The sequence below is a fragment of the Leptopilina heterotoma genome, unplaced genomic scaffold (genome assembly GCF_015476425.1).
Source record: "Leptopilina heterotoma isolate Lh14 unplaced genomic scaffold, ASM1547642v1 Lhet_68, whole genome shotgun sequence".
NCBI lineage: Eukaryota > Metazoa > Arthropoda > Insecta > Hymenoptera > Figitidae > Leptopilina > Leptopilina heterotoma.
This window is the reverse complement of record NW_025111157.1, coordinates 2,583,388-2,603,886: the sequence shown is the minus strand read 5'-3', so window position 1 is coordinate 2,603,886 and position 20,499 is coordinate 2,583,388. Positions and strand designations below refer to the sequence as shown.

The following is a 20,499-nucleotide window of genomic DNA, read 5'->3' as shown; positions in this document are numbered from 1 at the left end:
CATTTACAATACTGTCCAAGAACCAGCATTTAAAATTTTCAAACAAAAAAACATTGACAACTCAGTGTTTGTTTACCTGCTTTGCAACAAGAAGTCATGTAACCAACAAACAAAAACAATCACTCATTATTGATAGTAAGTTAATTAGTTTTGTTCTCAAATGTTTTTACACGAAAATTTCATTTCAAATTCATTTAAAAAAAGAACTCAATAATTTATTTTTGTTATGCAAATTACAAAATTTTTCATTTTCAAATATAATTTTTTTAAAATATAATTTCATGATCAAAATTTAAAATATACATTAATTTTAAAATTGAAAATATTTGAAAAGAAAAATTATCAAAAAGTTAAGAAACAAAAAAGCAAACTGCGAAATAGATTACCGGAACATGTACTTTATTATTTTTAATAATAATAATTAATAATTTAGATAATTTTATTTAATATTTTGATTTACAGGAAATTATTTGGTAAAATTTCTAATTAGACAATATAGACATATATCATGTTGGTCGAGTTTTTTTTTTTGTATAATAATATATAATTATATATTTTCTGAAAAAGTTCAACGACTATTAAAGTTTTAGTCAATTATTTTTTTAATTATATTTTGGAATTATTTGGAAAAATTATTTTCGATATGAGAGAAATTTGACTTAATTGACACTTGTCCGTTTAAAAAGTTTAAACTTTAAAATTCCTTCAGAACGTATGTAACATTTAATTAACAAGTAATTGATAAAACTGATTACGCTTTTTTACTCTACATTTTGAAATATATTTTTTTTTTTGCATAGAATAATTTATTTCTGAAAATTTATATATTTTTATATGTATTTGACATAAAGAATTAGGCATCATTTTTATTTTTCCAAGTTTTATATATAGATATATATTAATCACATCCAAGCAGTGTTTCAATAAAACTTTTTTTGTTTACTTAATATTTAAGTTAACTAATTAGCTAAATTATAATTTAGCAAGGAACCAGTAAAATATTTTTTAAATATATTTAACTGCTAATAATTTCTACATAAGCTTTGGGGACTTTTCCTCGTTGACTGCCTCTAAATCCCAAAAGATAATCTTCGTCTCCATCAATTTCAGAGACAGAAATTACCTATAAAAAATGTGAAACTTTTCAATTGTTAGTTTTTTTTTTTGGAAAAAAAAAATTCAAAATAGTAGAGAGATAAAATTAAATAAATCATAAAATTGCAAGTGTTTATTGAAATGAGTAAATTTTAAGTATGTACAACATATATTCACAATTATAAATTTAAGAATTTTAAGATAATTGTCAAATAACAAAAAAAAATTAAGTCTAAATATAAATAAACGAATTAAAACTACAGAGTATCGTTATACAATAATTACTGTCATGCGACAATCTTCAATTCTTATTTTCTCTATAAAATTTCAAAGTTCAAGAGTATGAGAAATTTTTTTCTTCATTAAATAAAAAAGAACTCCTGAGCTTCAAAATTTATTCGTTCGTCTACAAAATCAAATAATAAAATTAAACCAAAAGTCCACAACGTTAATCAACGAAAAAAATTGTTCGCTTAGTAAATTAATTAAAAATGACGCAGCAATGTTGACACAAAAATATTTATGTTTATATTCTGATAATAATTATTTTACAATTGAAAATAAGAAAATAAAATTAAAAATAATTAAAAATAATACTTGAATGCATTAAATAATTTTTTTTTCGTTGATAAACGTTTTGGACTTTAATTTCGTAAAATTAAACGTGACATGCTCAATTTTTTATCTACATAGATAATTAGAAAATTAATTACTTTTCAAATATACATTGAAAAATAGTAAGAGTACATGTGACATTTTTTTACTGATCCAGAAATTATAATCTGTGATAATTTTCAATAAATCGATTCTCTATTAATAATCATCTAATTAAAAAAAAGGAATTACAAAAATCTATTTAAAAAAATAATTACAAAAATCTGTTTAAAAAAATAATTATAAAAATCTGTTTAAAAAAAAATAATTACAAAAATCTATTTAAAAAAGTAATTACAAAAATCTAATTAAAAAAAATTTTGAGTTTCAAGTTTAGAAATAAATTAACAGTCAATTAATTAAACGTAATATATTAAATAATCATTAAATTTATGCTTATTCGATTTAAATTGAATTTAATTAATTTAATTCATTCAATGACTTAAATTAACTGAATGAATTGAAATAATTAAAATTTTAATTAGAATAAAACCGTATTAACATTAAAAATTAAATAAAGAATCGAAATAAAGAATTTTCGAATATTTCACATTTTTTCAATAATTTTACAGAATTAACAAATTTAACTAATTATAATCAATAATATGTCACAAGTACTTTATTAAAAAACGTTCTAAAATCTTTTTCTAATATTTAATTTTTTAGAAAGTTTCTTAAACGCACAATTCTTTTTTGTAATTTTTTTTCTTTTAAAGAATTTCATTCTCTAACAATATTTTTTGTATTGATTCACATAGCTGAGTATTACGTACAAATAATATTAATAAATTATTAATTAATTATTAAATAATGGTACAGAATTATAAACAATTATATTGTAAAAAAAAGTGAAGAATTGCAATGGAATAAGTAATAATTTCAAGTTTTCCATTAAGTAGTAGAAAATAGTTAATATACATATAGTAAAAGTAACTAAATATTACGATAAATATTATAATATTTATAGAAATATAATTAATTATTCATATAATTATTTATATAATTAGAAATTATAATATAGAATTTTTGTATCGTATGCAGTAAAATTACAAAATTGTAATTTTTTTCCAAACATACTACAACCATGCGCCTAATATACATTATAACAATTAATGTATGTTTTTATAATTAATATAAATTATAAAATTAACAAAATTAATATAATTAATAAAATTAATAAAATTAATAAAATTAAATTTATGTAATTATTTATACAATTACAATTATAATTAAAATATAAATAATTATTTTTCAATATAAATCATACGAATACAATTTCAATTCATAACAGACGGAATTAAAAAAGAAAAAAGTGAATCGAATTCTTATAATATAATAATTTACGTAAAATCGATAGATACTTTGAGTCTTTTTAAAATGTAAAATAATTTCTAATATCTGATTTTTCAAACAATTATATCTATACCTTTTGCATTGCACATATAATTTTTGTTTATAAATGAAAAATACAATAAACACATTCTCAATTGTATACACATAAGGCTAAATTAAAAAAAAAAAAAAATACATACTCTTATTCTATTTCGTAAAAAAGTTGATGAAAAAGTGCGCCCATTTAACAATAACAAAAGCACAAAAAGAAACGAATTAAATTATTAAATTAATAAACTTAAACACTAGTGTGCAGACAATATATATATAAAAACTCACATCAAAAAAATGATTTTGAGAAACTAGCAGCAACTAATACATAATAATTATATAATTCTATAAAAAAAAACTATAGTTTTACTCCATGCCTCAGCGAAGAAAATGAAAAATATTTATGAAAATCAAATTAATATTAAATTAATTTGATCACAGTCGTTGACAAATAGTTTTTAAATAAATAGAAAAATCCAAGATTTATAAAGAAGAAATTTTTTTTTTAAAAATGTCCCTTTGAATAGTCTAAGACTGTTTTCTATTCAATTGCCAAAATAGAATAGAAAAATTCGAAAGACACTTTAGAGAAAAATATTGACGATTTTATATACCTATACGGCAACTAAAGAATAAAATCATGCTTCGAAATTTAGAGACTTGATTTAAATTTCAAATTTCGTTACCTCGTCTTGCTCGAGGTTTAATTCACTGGAATCTCTTGCGGAATAATCACAGACAACACGAGCTCGATCTTGTCCATTTTCCATAGGTGCCGATGATGTTGACTGAGTGGATGAATGGAAAGAACACCCAGACAAACTGATAGGAAGAAACTTTTAATTCAATCATTTTTTTTTTTTTAAGTGAAATTTCAACTCCAAAATTGAACAGAGACTATTCCTCAAGGTTTTCAATAATAAAAATTATTTATTATTTTTATGTTTATCATAAAAGAAAAATTGTATAACTCGTATTATCTCCATTATTTATTTTCATTAAACTGCAGAAAATCTGACGAAAATTGTTAATTTATTTTATTTTTTAATTTTTAATTATGTAATTTTATTATGTAAATTATATGATTAATTATGTAAATAAGTTGCTGCAATGACTTAAAATCATTCTTTTTGCAGAAATGGGAAAAATCTGACAAAGAATTAGAAAAAAAGCTCAATGTCATAATTTCGTATTTAATTTAAAAAAGCTAAATAAAATTTTAATTTCGACTTAGTGTAAGCAAATAATTTAATTTTTAATATTTTAAACAATTTTCAGGGTTGCCACGCTTTTGCTCTTTTTAAATTTCCTTTTTCAAGTTTTCCAGGTTAAAAAACGGAATTTTTCCAGGTTTTTAAAACGAAAATTATTTGTAAACATCAAAAACTTCATTTTTAAATAAATATTTAATAATTTTTTTTTTATAGAAATTAAGATATTAAAACTTTTTCAAAAATTATTTTCATCATTACGATTATTATTTTCTAGAATTTTCAACTAAAATTCTTCTTCAAGTCAATTTTTTAAAAATAATTTTCAAAAAAGTTCTTTTTGTGAATTTTCAAATTCTTTTGTTTACAATTTAATTTTACGAAATTTCGATTATTCCGACATTCTTCAATTAAATATATTATAAATTAAAAACTTCAAATAATTAAAAAAAAATCTATTAAACTTATTAAGAAAAATTAATTCTGCAGAATTCTTAATTAAAAGTACGAAAAGTCCAAGTTTACAAAGATTTTAATTTGAAATTCATTTTTAAATCAATATTTATTAGAAAATTCAACGAGAGTTCAATTATTTAAATATAAAAATAAATATTTTATTAAACAATTTAATGTTTTTTAAAATTGAATTTTCATAATGAATTTTATAAATAATTATAAAAATACAAATTTTTAAATAATTGAAATCTCTTGATAAATTTTAATAAAATTTTTAAAAATAATTGCATTTCTCGAGAAAATTTGATGAAAATTGTATTAAAAATAATTGAAATTCTGCGAAGAATTTTAATAAAAGTTTAGAAAATAATTGAATTTCTACGAAGAATTTTATGAAATTTTTGAAAATAATTAAATTCCTGATAAAAAATTCGTTATTTTTGAAAATAATTGAATTTTTGCGAAGAATTTTGTTATTTATAATGATAATTGAATTTTTGCCCAGAATTTTATTACATTTTTCAATAAAAATTGAATATCTTTGAAGAAAATTATGAAAAGTTTAGAAAATAATTGAATTTCTACGAAGAATTTTATGTAGTGTTTGAAAATAATTAAATCATGTTAAAAATTTTCTTATTTTTGGAAATAATTGAATTTTTTCGAATAATTTTGTTATTTATAAAAAAAATTAAAATTCTTGTCAAGAACGTTATTTGAAAGTTTTGAAAATAATTGAATTTTTGTGAAGAATTTTATGGAATTTTTGAAAATAATTGAATTCCTGCTAAAAAATTCGTTATTTTTGAAAATAATTGAATTTTCGCGAATAATTTTGTTATTTATAAAAAAAAATTAAAATTCTTGTCAAGAACGTTATTTGAAAGTTTTGAAAATAATTGAATTTTTGTGAAGAATTTTATGGAATTTTTGAAAATAATTGAATTCCTGCTAAAAAATTCGTTATTTTTGAAAATAATTAAATTTTTGCGAATAATTTTGTTATTTATAATGATAATTGAATTCTTGCCCAGAATTGTATTACATTTTTCACTAATAATTAAATATCTACGAAGAACTTTGTTCTTTATGATAATAATAATTTAATTTTTCTGAAGAATTTTGTTTTTTGAAAATTTTGACGAGAATATTTTGTAAATTTTTAAACATTATTGGATTTCTGCGAAGAATTTTATTAAAATTATTTTGAAAAAAATTGAATTGGTACGCAAAGAAATTCAAGGTTTATAAAATTTCCTGACATTTCCAGGTTTTCCTGGTTTCCTGAATTTTGTTTTTATTCACAATTTTAATCACAATTTTGTCAATAAAAAACTATTTCTTAAACTTAAATTGTTGGAAATTAAATTCTTTACCCTTTGACCAAAATGAATTTAAAATTTAATTTGTTTTTTTTTTTTTTATTTAAAATACGAAATTATGACAGATTCAGTTTTCTTTTGACTGTCCGTTAAATTCTTCCTTAAAAATATGTGATTAAATAGTTTAAATATTTACAATAGATATTAAATGTTTATAACAGACATTAAATGTTTATAACAAATATTAAATGTTTATAATAGATATTAAATATGTATAACAGATATTAAATGTTTATAATAGATATTAAATATTTATAATAGATATTAAATATTTATAAATAGACATTATGATCACTTATATATACATAAGAATAAAACACTAAAAGAGACATTGTAACGTACATCTACAAGAATAAAAAAAAAATTCTCTACGAATTATTTTATTCTAAACACTTATAAGAATTGAGATCTGTCCAAGTAATGAAGAATCGTGAGTGAATAAAATTTAACAATGATAATAGTAGAATAAATAAAAAATAATAATGGATGGATTTAAAAATGGAAATGGATTTGAAAATACATTGAAGGAATTATACGAATTAAAAAATAAATAGATTAAAAATCTGAAAGTTAAACTTTCAAGTTAACTTTTGACAAAGTGATGCAAATTTAAATAATATAATAAAAAAAATTATTTCAACGATATAAAATTAATTTCCAAACTAAATAAAATTACAGAGTAATCGAATAATAATTGTCGGTAAAAATACCGAATTTGCTAATATTTATCGATTGACTTGAAATTTCAGGAAGAAAAATATAATTCTGAATTATTTAATTTTTGTTTGATGAAAAGTTTGTTTGTATGAATGTCGGATTATTATTTACAAAATTTGATATAGAATAGTAGAGAAAATAGTTTAGATATTTTTCAATAAAATGAGAGTAATTATACTTGAAATATTAAATCAACTAACTACATACAATTTTCACAGTTAATTGTTAAAAAGCAGATTTTAAAAATGTGGCGTGCTCCCAAAAAAAGCTAAGAAGCAAAAGAATTGAAGATTATGTTTTATCTTGAAGTTCCTTTTTAATTTTCGTAAATTTAAAATTAGTTTCTATGAAATATTTCGAATATGTAACGAAAACTTGAATATCAGTAATTTATCATTATAGTAATTCTCTTTTTGTATTTTTACTCCAAAAAATTAACACAAACTGAAATTTTTTGCTTCTTAAGTACTTAATTTTTTGGGAGTGCGTCACAAATATTTTTGAATGCTTTCGAATGCTTTTAAATAATTTTTAATGCTTTTAAAAATTCTAGAAAAAAGTAGTTTACTTTTTGTTTTTTATTGCAAGTGATAATTGCACGAAAAATTTGCTTTTTAAGAAAAAAAAAGAATAGAAACGAGTTAACAAAAATGATACCCCATAGCCATGAAACGAGAACCATGCAACGTGAAATGATCGAACTAATTTATCATTACTGATGATTAAAAAAATCACAATCCCAAAATCAGTGAGACATGAGAATTATTATGGAAATATTTTATTTCCACATTAAGATATATACGTAAATACGTAGAATTTACAATTAAGTTAAATACAATTAAATATAGTTTTCAAGTTATTAAACAGCGTATGTACTTTGAATTAAAATAATTGTGTATAGGCAATATTTGAAAAGCGATTATTGTATATTGACAGAGTTGAGCTGGTAATAATGACACTTGTTTTCGTTTACATGTTAGTTTTTCAACGATTGCTATTTTTTTTTCTTTTATTTACTTTTTTTATTTACTATTTTTTATTTTCTATTTTTTTATTTACTATCTTTTTGTATTTAATATTTTTTTGGATATTTTTTTATTTAATGTTTTTTATTTACTATTTTTTTTATTTACTATTTTTTTATTTACTTTTTTTTATTTACTTTTCTTTTATTTATGTTTTTATCTTTTAACTATGTATTTTTATCTCGGTATTTATAGCTCGATATAGTTTGCAATATTTGAGAGAGAAAAATTAGCCTAGACTTTGTTAGTGCAGAATAAGATTTCGTGCAAAGAGACTAAACTTTAGTAATATTGGTGTCAAATGTAGCTGTAACATAGGGGGTTCCAGCTAGAGGCTGATGAGTAGGCGAATTTTGGGAAAGTGTAGGCGAGGGATTTAGCTCGATCACTTCCTCGCTGTTGACTCGCAGCATAGGACTTGGTTGACGTGCCCTGCAATTCCAACCGCACAAGCAAAGATAGACAGTTAACATAGACCCAAATCAGAGGAGAAGAAACTTTCTCAAACTCCATTGGCATTTCGAACAAAATTTCATTATTTTTCCTATATACTCTCATTTCATTGCTCGTTTCATTGAGAGCAAGATTTTAATTCAAAATTTTTTAATTCAATAAAATCAATTTTTTACATTTAAATCAATAAAGAAGAAATTTTTCTAAGTAATAAAACAACTACTTCTTTCAGGGTTGCCACAAAAAATTCCCTGACTTTTCCTTGATTTTCAGACAAAATTTCTAACTTTTTCCCTGACCCTAAAGAATATTTTGATTCACTCTCAAAATTATTAGATACTGAAAAAAAATTTTTTTATTATATTTATTTACGAATTTTTTTAATTATAAAATTATTCGAAAACATCAATAAAATATTTACAAAAATTTTAATAAAATTCTTCACAGGATTTCAATTATTTAAAAAAAATTTAATAAAAATTCGTTGTAAGAATTCAATTATTCTCCTAAATAATAAAATTCTTCAAAGGAATTCAATTATTTTTAAAAATATTATTTAAATTCAATTATTTTTAATAGTTTTAATAAAAATTCAATTATTTTCAACAACTTTGATAATATTCTACGAAAAAATTCAATTATTTTTATAAATTGTAAAATTCTTAGCAAGAATTCAATTATTTTCATAAATAATAAAATTTTTCATAGGATTTAAATTATTTTTAATACAATTTAAAATAAATTCCTCGAAAAATGTAGTAATTATTTTCAACAATTTTTTGCAAGAATTGAATTAAATTTCAAATATTTTAATAAAATTTCTCAAAAGAATTCAATTATTTAAAAAAATGTAATAATAAAAATTCGTTGCAAGAATTCAATTTATTTTCCTAAATAATAAAATAGAATTCAATTATCAATTATTTTTAAAAATGTTTGCAAAAGTTCCTTGAGAATTTTCAAATTCATTTGTTTACAATTCAATTTTAGGAATTTTCGATTATTCGTAAATTCATCAATTGAATATTTCGAAAATATAAACTTGAATTAATTTCAAAACAAAATTCAATCAAATTCAATCAAAAAAATTAATTCTACAGAATTTTTAGTTGAAAGTATGAAAAATTCAGATTTCCAACGATTTTAAATTAAAACCCTTTTCAAAAATTAATTATTTCTAAAAATTTACGCTACAATGCTTTTAATATTCAATTATTATCTCAAATTTTAACTGAAATTCATTTTTAAATCAATTTTTCTTAGAAAATTCTATAGGAGAATAAAATTATTTAAATACAAAAATAAATAATTTATTGAATAATTGGATATTTTTTGAAATTGAAGACTCATAAAGAATTTTATCAAAATTTTTTAAAAACAATTGAATTCTTTCGAAAAATTTCAATAAAAATTCTAAAAATAATTCCATTTTTCGCAAATTCATTAAATTAATATTGTATTGAAAATTATTTATGTCAATAATTAAATTCAGAGCGTAGAATATTATAAATTTTGCGAAAAATTTTATGAAAATTCTATTTTAAAAAATTGAATTTCTGTCAAAATTTTATTATTTATAAAAATGTTTGAATTTCTGCAAAGAATTTTATTAAAAATATATTCAAAGTAATTGAATTTATCTAAAGTATTTTAATATTTATGAAAATAATTGAATTCCCGAGAATAATTTTATTATTTATGAGAATAATTAAATTCTTACAAATTTTTTCGACGAATTTAATTAAAATTTAATTGAAAATAATTCAATTATTGAATTTTTCTGAAGATTGAATTCTCATAAAGAACTTTATCAACAAATTTTCAAATAATTGAATTCTTTCGACGAATTTTAATAAAATTTTTAATAATAACATTTTTCGAGAAATCAGATTAAAATTACATTAAAAATAATTGAAATTCTGTGATGAGTTTTATTATTTATGAAAATAATTGAAGTCTTGCCAGGAATTTTATTAAAATTTTTGAAAATAATTGAATTTTGGAGAAGAATTTTATTATTTTTAAGAATAATTGAAATTTTTACAAGAATTTAAAAAAAATTTTGAACATAATTGAATTTTTGCGAAGAATTTTATTACTTTTGAAAATAATTGAATTTCTGCAATCATTTGTAACTTCTCAAAAATTCAATTTTTTTCTGCACTTTAATAAAAAATCCCTTACTTTTCCCTGACCTGTGGCAACCATGTTTTTAAATTTAATTAATAAAAAAGTAATAAATTTATTCAGAAGAGATAAATAATTTTATTAATAAGACAAAAATAATTTTCTTTTAATTAAAAAATTGTTCGATATGCCATAGAATTCTGCGATAAAAGCACTGCAAGAGAAAAAAGAAAGAAAGGCAAAACCAAAGCCACCAGAATTAACTTTCGATACATGCAAATTAATAGAGTTCTAAACTTTTAAGAATTCAGAAACTAATTAATTTTATTCGAGATTCTTCTTTTTTTTATTTAAAAGAAACAATAAACTAATAATCAAAATAGAGAATTCTCAATTTAGAACGCTATTAACTTTCTCAGTTTTTAATACAGCAAACACAGAAATAGAAATTCTACTATAATAAAAGTGGAGAAATGAGAAATGAAACAACACACAAACTACAAACACTGAGTGAAACAAATGCTTCTTTGCAAATTTATGAAACTGCAACATTAAAAAGACGAATAAAATTTATTTTTTTTTTTAAGTAAAATTGAGAAAAAAAATTTTTCGTCTTTACAAAGTTAATAGTTTCATAAGAATGCATTCCTTAACACCAATCGCAAATGCATATTGCTTAAGTTAAAATATTTGAAAAATCATTTTTCTCGTCTTATCAATTTAGTAATAAAGAGAGAGAGTAGAAGAAAAAACTTCGGGGGTTACCACGAACATGATCATTGCGAATGAGTAATGGTTCTAAGCTTTTTTTCTTTTCTAAATAAATTTTAGCACGTCCAAGAGCGACGCTATAAAAGTTCTAAAACATTACTCACTCGGATCACCAGTCGAGAGTGGGGAAGCTGCACAATAAGATGTCAAAACAGAGAAAAAAAAATTGTAAGAAACTTTTTTTTTTTGTTGACATTTTGAAAAAGAGGTATAGAATTATATGATGCAGGATGATCGAGGGGTGGAGGGAAAAAATCTCCTTATCCTTCTTTTTTATGCAGAATAAATTTTGTTTACTTTACCCAGCGAGTTCTCGTTGTAATTCTTGCATTGTCGCATGACATTGAGCATAGTGACGAGTTTGAGCTTCAGCTAATTCATGTAAACAACGTAAATGTCCCGCTTGTGAACTGGAGACTCCTTCCAAAAGTAATTTCGTTATTTCTGCCTGACGATCGAATTCCGATTGAGCTACCCTCAATTCCCTCTCGGCCTTGTGTTTCATTAGAAAAAAAAAACAAAAATTGATAATAAGTACATTTTCAAGAAAAAGGGGGAAAAAATTAAAATTAAAAAAAAAGAGAATAGAAACAAAAATTGAAAATTAAGAGAAACGAAATTCCTACATCAAAACTAAAGGGACTGTAGTAATTAAAAATAAAAAACGAATGGAAAAAAGTGACGTGGAAAAATTTAATTTAAAAAAAAATTGTGATACGAATATATGACAAATTTTCCAATTTCTTTATATTTTTGTTTTTAATACCTGATCAAGTAAGACTTCAGGCGATACGCCGCTCTCCTATTTTATGCAGCAATGGGGGCGAAACAAACCTCAGAGTAAACGTACACAACACTTAAATGAATAATATAAAATAAGGGAAATTTTCCAACGAAACTTACATTTTGCTGGCCCAACATGCTTCTTGCCTTTCGAACCCGATTTTTGCACGCGTCCAAATCCAGTCTACAAAAAGAAATTTTTGTTTTCATATACTAGAGAACAAAAGGGTTATTACAAAAATTTAATTTTCTTTTTCCCTTATTTGCAGATAAAATTTTGACTTTTTCTCTAAAAATATTCTCAGTCACTCTAAAAATTATTAGATATTCAAAAACATGTTTTATTACATTTATTTACAAATTTCTTCAAAAGTAAAATTATTCGAAAGCATCAATAACTATTTTTTTTTAATAAATATTTAATTATTTTTCCGTAGGAATTAAATTTTGCAAAAAATTGAAATTCAATATCTTAACAAAATTCAATTATTATTTTTTAGAATTTTTAACTCAAATTCTTCTCTAAATCAATTATTTTTAATAATTTTTGAAAAAGTTCTTTCAAAATTTTCAAATCAATTTGTTTAAAAATTAAATATAAATCAATTTTTATTACAAAATTCTACAAGAATTCAATTATTTAAGTAAAAAAAATAAATAATTGAAATTTAATTCTCATGAAGTATGTTATCAACAAATTTTTAATTAGTTGAATTCTTTTGATGAATTTTAATCAAATTTTTGAGAATAATTACATTTTTCGAGAAATTCCGACTGAAATTGCATTAAAAATAATTGAAATTCTGCGATGAGTTTTATTATTTATGAAAATAATGTGATTATTGCAAAAAAAAAAAAATTATCAAAAATTTGTAAATATTTGAATTTTGATCTGACAATAATTTATTTTAAATAATTTAATTATCTTTAAAAACTGTCATAAAGTAAACCTTAAAATAAATTCATAAATTATTTAATGAATAATTTTACTTAAATATTTAAAAATTAATTCAATTTTAAAAGAGTTGCGTTTATAATTTTCATAAATAGATGAACTACAAAAAGTTTTAATATAAATTTTATAAAATTTCAATTTTCAATGAATTTAATTAGAAATTTTAAAGAATTTAGATTTTTAAAAAATAAAAAAAAACTCAACGCAAAATTACAATTATTTTTAATACAATTTTAATGGAATTCAATAAATTTTTATGAATAAAAATAAATTAATAGAAAATAAATTATATGAATTTTAATTAAAAACACTAAAATAATTACATTTTTTTTAGAAAAGTTACAAATGATAGCAGACATTCAATTATTTCCAAAAATAATAAAATTCTTCTCAAAAATTAAATTATTTTCAAAAATTTTCCACAATTTAATGATTTTTAATATATATTATTTTAAAATAAAATTTTATAAAAGAATAATTAAATGTTTGCGTGGAATTTTGTTAAAATTTTTTATAAATAATTATTTAAAAAACTTTTTAACATTCTAATTAAATATAATAAAAATGTCACTGGAATTCAATTATTTACAAATTTTTTTATAAATTTCTTCGCAATAATTCAATTATTTTTATAAATAATAAAATTCTTTTTAATATGTATAAATAAAACTTATCGCAAAATTTCAATTATTTTTAGTACAATTTTAAGAAACATTAAAACATTAAAATTTTTAATAATAATTTTATTCTTTAAAGAAATTTAATTGAGTTTTATTATGTATGAAAATAATTGAATCTTTGTAAAAAATGTTATTATTTATGAAAATAACTGAATAATATATGAAAATAATTTGTAAATAATTGAATTTCTGTGAAATTTTTATTATTTATAAAAATAATTAAATGTTTGCGTAGAATTTTATTAAACAATTTTTAAACTAATTGAATTCTCTTAGGAATTTTTATTTAAGAAGTAGATATTAAAAATCATTGAATTGAGGAAAATTTTTGTAAATAATTAAAATTTTGCCACGAATTTTATTAAAATTTTTGAAAATAAGAAAAATAAGAGAAGAATTTTACTACTTTTGAAAATAATTGAATGTCTGCAATCATTTGTAATTGCTTCAAAATTTAATTTGCTTTTTTTTAATTAAAATTCTTCTAAATATCCATTATTTTTAATAAAACTAGTTAAATATATATTAAAAAATTTAACTAATTTCAGAAGAAATTTAGTTAAAATTTTTTTTTTAAAAATCCAAGATTTTTTATATAATATTTCTAATTAAATTCATTTAAAATTGAAATTTTACAAAATTTTAAATGAAAATCTTTTAAAGTTCATCTACTTACGAAAATTGTAAACGCAATTTTTTTAAAATTGAATTAATTTTGAAATATTTAAGTGAAATTAGATTTCAAGAATAAACATAATAACTTATGGTTTCTAGGTTGCGTAGCAACCCTACATTATGTTGAATAATTAATTAAATATTTTTACCGCTTTGTTTCTAGAATAGCCATCTCCTTGCTAATTGTTTTCATTTCACCCTCCAGAAATTTCCTTAGTGGTTGAATATAACAATTAGCTGCTGTTCCGATAAGGTCTCTTTCAATTTGACCCAATTTTTGTTGACACTGTCCAACCTTGATTAAAGCACTGCCTAAAATCACAATTGAGTTAAATAACCGAATAATTAAAAAAATAAAAAGAAGAAAAACGTGCTAGCAAACCATAAGCAATTCCAGGTCCAAATTCATTTCCCGCATCGATCATATCCTGTCCAAGATATTCCAAATTACTCAGTCTGTTTGGTTTCCTTTTATCAATCTTCTCAAAAACAAAATCCTCGATTCTATTTCCTACAAGAAATGATTTGATTAAAAATCTCTAAATAATTGCAAAAAAGAAACAGTATCGATCTAAAACTCTAAAAATACCAATATTAATTTATTCGATTTCTAAATCAAAAAAGAATGATTTAAGCAGTTAATTAATTAATTAATTAATCATACCAGGATTAGGAGTAAGCACAGCTTCCATATTTTTAAGAATCTTTTCTGTCCAAGTTTTTGACATATTTGCTCGTTCTGCTAAATGTTCAAAATGAGCATCTAGTTCGGTCTTCTCAGAAGTACCAAGAGTTTCTTCCGTAAGCTAAAATAGTTAAAGAATGAAAGTTTAATAACTATTGTCAATTTTCTCACGTCCTCAATAAAAATGAATAACATTAATAAGAGAATGTAAACAATTACACTTTAACTTTTAGAAATTACATTTATTAGGAATATTTTTTTTTAAATATTAATAGAAAATATAATGTATTGTCAAAGTGAACTTTAGAAATTTAATAAATTTAATTCATGGGAAAATATTTATTTAATAAAGTTAACAAATGATTATTAATTTAATAAAGGAGAGTCATACATTCTTATAACAAAGCAAAAATGTCAGAAGTGACGGTACTGACGGTGTCACTAAACACCCACACAAAATAGAATTTTTATTAATAATTCAATATTTCGGATTGTTTTCCAAATTATTACCTGTACAACTCTACTGAGCGCTGCTCCAGCATCCTTCACCATTTTCTTTACATTAAAATCCATTTTTTTTTTTAAAATAATTTCAATTTTATGCGAACAAAATTCAGCCCGTTTTCTTCTTCCATTAATCACTGACTCAAGGCAAGGCAGCCAATGGCAAAATAATAAAAAAGAAAAAATCTTTTTCTTTATTCCCTAGATTCCCTAGAAACCACTAGGAACTGACCAGAATTGAGTAGCTATTTTTAACGGACAAACATCTGATGAGCGACATATTAACTCTCTATTCTACCTTCACAACCCTGGAGTATTTTTTCAGCGAAATCTATAGGTAACTTTTTGTACCAAATTCTAAAAATGTCAGCTGCAGTCAGCTGTCATGTTATTCCATCAATTTGTGATTCGTTTCTGACATGTAAATTAAAACATAACCGAAAATGGAGCAAAGATTGACTTCTCGTGATTTCTGTCTATAACAATAATGAAAGTTTTTCACGTTTTAATTTATTTCGCGTATTTTAAAGGTTAACTATGACCAAATTATGGTCGAATATAAGAATAAATTTTTGCCTGTAGACTTATTAAAAAGGTACTGTTTTAATATATCAACAAATAATTTCTTGTTTCTAATTTCGAAAGGTTTGCTTTGAAAATATGTTTTCTAGTTAATATTTGAAATGGTTGTATCTATGCTTGTTTTTTAGAAGTTATTTTTGTATGTATTTTTGTATTCTTGGTTTTTTTTATGGTTTTATTACTTGAAAATTTACTGAAGGGGAAAGATTTAAATGGAAATTTTTTATTTCAAAGAATCTTCTATATTAATAATCATTGTATTCTGGTAATCTGTTCGCAGTTTGCTGTTAGTTGTTTGCTTTTTTGGTTCTTAACTTATTTAATATTTTTCTTTATAAGTATTTTCATAATTTAAAAATTAATGTATTAAAAAACATCGAATTGTTGCGAAGAATTTTATCAATTTGATAATAGAATTCTTTCGAAGAATTTTATTATTTAGGAAAATAATTTAATTCTCGAGAAGAATTTTGTTGAAATTTTTGAAAATTTTAATTAAATTTGTTTTGAAGAATTTTTTTGAATTTTTCTTTAAATAATGGAGTTTATTTAATAATTTTAATTAAAAATTTTGAAAATAATTGAATTTTGTGAACAATTTATTTCAAATTTTTAAAATTATCGTGTTTGTTAAAAATTGAAATTGAACATTTAATTATTTAATTTTATTAAAATTTTAGAAAATAATTGAATTCTTTCATGAAATTTTATTCAAATTTTGTTGAAAATAATTTAATTTTCTCAAGGAGTTTTGCAATTTATAAAAATAATTGAATTGTTTTGAAGAATTTATTAAAATTTTGAAAAATAACTGAATTCTTTTGAAATATTTTATAATGGAATTAAGAAAAAAATTGAATTCTTTCGTGAAAATTTTATGAAAATAATTAAATTTTTGCAAAAATTTTACTATTTAAAAAATAATTGGATTTTTTCAAAGGAATAATTAAAATTTTATTCAATAATTGTATTTGTTTGTGAAATTTTATTAAAATTTTGTTTAAAAATAATTCAATTTTTGCGAACAATTTTATTAAAAACTTTTGAAATTAATAAATAAGAATAATTAATTAGTAAGTTCATTAATAATTGAATTTTTTTAAAGTTCGAATCTGAAAATCTAAAGTTTATTAATTATGAAGGGGGATTTTTTTCTTTTTCAGAATTCTTTGATGTTGCCATGGATACGGGAGCACATTGTGGACGCCTGGCATAGCAGAAAGAGTTCAAGGGCCCAGAGGAGGTCCTTGATTCTTTCTTCCATCAGATCAGGGGTTCCTGAGAATCGTAACAACGCAATGCTTATGCCATCGTCTTCAACACTTGAAACATTTACCATTAAAATAATAAGGTTCATTTTCATTTACTCTCAAATTTGTCAATTATATAATTAGTTATTTTAAATTGTCACATATAATAAGAAAATCTGTCATTTTTTTCTTTTATTTAGTTTGGAAGGATCTGTTTTTGAAACAACCGTCAAACCGGAATTCACTATTGAAAAAGTCAAAACAACAGCAATGAAACATTTTTACGATCAGGATGAATCAAAAACTGCTTCCAGTTTTCGTCTCGTTCACGCTAATAATTTTAAAGTACTTGATGATGATCACAAATTAACTGAAGAAGACTGCCAAAATTTCGGTGAATTTCATTTTATTCCTTTTGTAATTTATGATTCATTACACATTATACATAAAATTAATAAAATTATGTTTAGACGAACTTCTGTTGTCGGAAATTCGACCTCTCGAAGGTAAAGAAAATTTATCCAAAGAAAATTTGAAGGGACCGACTGAAGATGAAATATTAAATGCAACCGCAGATTTACCGATAAAAAATCCTTCGCGACCTATGCCAAATTCAAGTTGTCCTGTTGATGTAAATATTACTTTTATTCCTATATTTTTATGTTGTGTTTATTCTAATCAATAATTAATTAATTAATTTCAGTTTCAACAAGAGATTCACAAGATTTTAATAACCCTTGTTCAAGCATCGGCCAAAATTCTCATGTACAGTCCAGATGCAGATAAATTTTATAAAAATATTAGAGAGAGACTGGAGACCAGGTACAAGCCGCCAAGCGATCCGAAAGCTGTGAAATATCTCATGGACATGGGTTTCACGGAAAATAAAGTCATCAAAGCGTTACGCTTAAGAAAGTAAGAATTTTTCCTCTTTTCAATTTAATTACTCTTTTTATTAAAAAATATTATTATATTAATTTTAGAAAATTACTTAAAATTTATAGAAATTAAATGGGTGCTAATAACTAGGTGCCAGCTTCAGCTTCATTGAAAAATTTTATAAGAAATTAAGAAAAAAAATTAAATTCTTTCATTTAATTTTGTTGAAAAATAATTGAATTTTTGTAAGCACTTTACTATTTAAGAAAATAATTGAATTCTTTCCTGAAATTTTATTCAAATTTTTTTGAAAATAATTTAATTTTTACAAGGAATTTTACAATTTATAAAAATAATTGAATACTTTTGTAAAATTTTATAATAAATTAAGAAAAAATTGAATTTTTTGCAAAAAAAAATCGTACTATTTATAAAAATAATTGAATTCTTCCGAAGAATGTTATTATTTATGAAAATAATTGAATTCTTGCGAATTTTTTTTATAAAAGAAATACTTGAATAAATAAATTATCTTTTACTGTTTAGAATGAACACGGCCGAGGCACTCGAATGGTTGATAGAACACGAAGATGATGAAGATGAGGAGGATTTGCAACTTCCTGTTCTCGATTTAGACTCAATAATGGCCGGTCCCAGCACATCAGGTAAATATTTAAAAAACTAGAATATTTACAGTTTAATGTAATTTTTTGTTTTAATTTTTATTTACTGGAAATTTAGAACAAAATTTGAATCCAGGTATTTAAAATTTTAATATATTGGAAAATTTTCTCTTTCCAGACGAAACAGGGTCGAGCATTGAGCCAAATCTTATTAATATTGTTGCATTGACCTTGGAGAGCTTCCGACAGTATAAAAAATTGGAATTCAAACCTAGTCCTAAAATAGTGCATTCTCTTCAAGAAATGGGCTTTGAGGAGAAGAAAATTATTGAAGCACTTAAAGTCACTGGAAACAATCAGTCGAACGCTGTAAGCCAGAGTCTTTTTTTAATTTCTCCGAATTTGTTAATATTATTTAGAAACTAAACTATTATTATTGAATTCAATTGTTTAAATTAAATTAAATTAGTTTTTAATTGAATTAAATTTTGATTTTTTTAGTGTGAATGGTTGCTGGGGGAAAGGAGACGAAGTCTGCAGGATTTAGATGAAGGAATTAAACCAGAAGAACCGATTTACAAAGCAATTATGACTAATCCTCATATTCAACTTAGCCTCACGAATCCAAAATTTTTACACGGTAAATTAAGCAAATTTAGATTAAATCAATAATTATTTTATTTTAGCTACAATATTATTATTATTTTATTATAATAGTTACATTTTTAATTATTTAATTTCAGCTTATTTATAAAATTATATTTTTCTTCCAGCTTATTTATCAATTCTGGAAACACCATCCTCGACAAATTTGTGGATTAACGATCCCGAAGTATCTCCAGTTCTTAGTCAAATTTTTAAAACATATCACGCAGAAAAACATGCACTCGACATGGGACAATTTAATAGCTAACGATTCAAGAAACTGCGTAACAGCGTCGACAGATTTTCTATATATTTTCCGAACAAAATTTACTCACAACTTCATTTTCCAAATTTCGGTGAAAATTTTTTTGATAGGTACAAATGAATACAGAAAATGACCTTGATTCCTTTGTTTTTAATATTGACATTGAGTTTTTTTCAGACAAAAAAGAAATTAAATTTTTTTTTCTTATTTCCCTATGCTCTTATTTTTCGAATTTTCATTTCATTGTCGCGGATGAAAATCAATATTACTTTTAAATTGACTAAAATGACTCATAATATAAAAATAAAAATAAATTGATCGGAAGATAATACAAAATTTATTATTATAGAATCAAATACTGTTAATGAATTGTTTTGAATACCGAAAAAAAACAGTATTATAGAAAATTTTTGAAAAAATTATCGGAAAGAAAACTGATTTATTTAACATAGTAAAGAGAGTTTATTATGGAGAATCGAGTTGATTTTTGGGATTGCGCTCTCAAGGTCATATTAATTATTCGACGCTAGTCATTTAAAAAAAAATAGTTAATTACTTAAGAAATCTGCTATTTTGAGAAATACGTCTAGCTATACGGACGTAATTCGAATAATAATTTACTGAAAAAAAAATCTTTTGCTATATATGACACTGCTTCTTGTGAATTACGAATTTTCATATACTTTATTATTCTTTGAT

General features: G+C 22.0%; 2 protein-coding genes across 8 annotated transcripts; one reads left to right on the top strand and one right to left on the bottom strand.

Annotated features, from left to right (window-relative positions):
• Positions 1-5: 5 nt before the first annotated feature.
• Positions 6-20,071, top strand: LOC122510464 (ubiquitin-associated domain-containing protein 1). 2 transcript variants are annotated; one of them, XM_043625128.1, is made up of 9 exons: positions 6-135; positions 17,302-17,489; positions 17,589-17,782; positions 17,859-18,019; positions 18,092-18,303; positions 18,814-18,932; positions 19,069-19,259; positions 19,392-19,530; positions 19,664-20,071. In XM_043625128.1, the coding sequence occupies exons 2-9, from the start codon at positions 17,311-17,313 to the stop codon at positions 19,801-19,803; spliced, it is 1,335 nt and encodes a 444-aa protein (XP_043481063.1). In that variant the 5' UTR covers positions 6-135; positions 17,302-17,310; the 3' UTR covers positions 19,804-20,071. The 2 variants fall into 2 exon arrangements, with proteins under 2 accessions (XP_043481063.1, XP_043481062.1); XM_043625127.1 differs by lacking the exon at positions 6-135 and adding an exon at positions 15,922-16,151.
• On the bottom strand, positions 831-15,702 carry LOC122510465 (endophilin-B1). Of its 6 annotated transcripts, none has more exons than XM_043625129.1 (9): positions 15,563-15,702; positions 15,032-15,173; positions 14,750-14,878; positions 14,517-14,679; positions 12,178-12,241; positions 12,041-12,076; positions 11,577-11,767; positions 3,819-3,954; positions 831-1,123 (listed from the first exon to the last, which is right to left on the bottom strand). In XM_043625129.1, exons 1-9 carry the CDS (start codon positions 15,623-15,625, stop codon positions 1,016-1,018), a joined length of 1,032 nt encoding a protein of 343 aa, XP_043481064.1. In that variant the 5' UTR covers positions 15,626-15,702; the 3' UTR covers positions 831-1,015. The 6 variants fall into 6 exon arrangements, with proteins under 6 accessions (XP_043481064.1, XP_043481065.1, XP_043481069.1 ...); XM_043625134.1 differs by lacking the exon at positions 831-1,123 and adding an exon at positions 11,379-11,405 and having other exon boundaries at positions 3,830-3,954; XM_043625135.1 differs by lacking the exons at positions 831-1,123; positions 3,819-3,954 and adding exons at positions 8,217-8,355; positions 11,379-11,405.
• Positions 20,072-20,499: the final 428 nt, after the last annotated feature.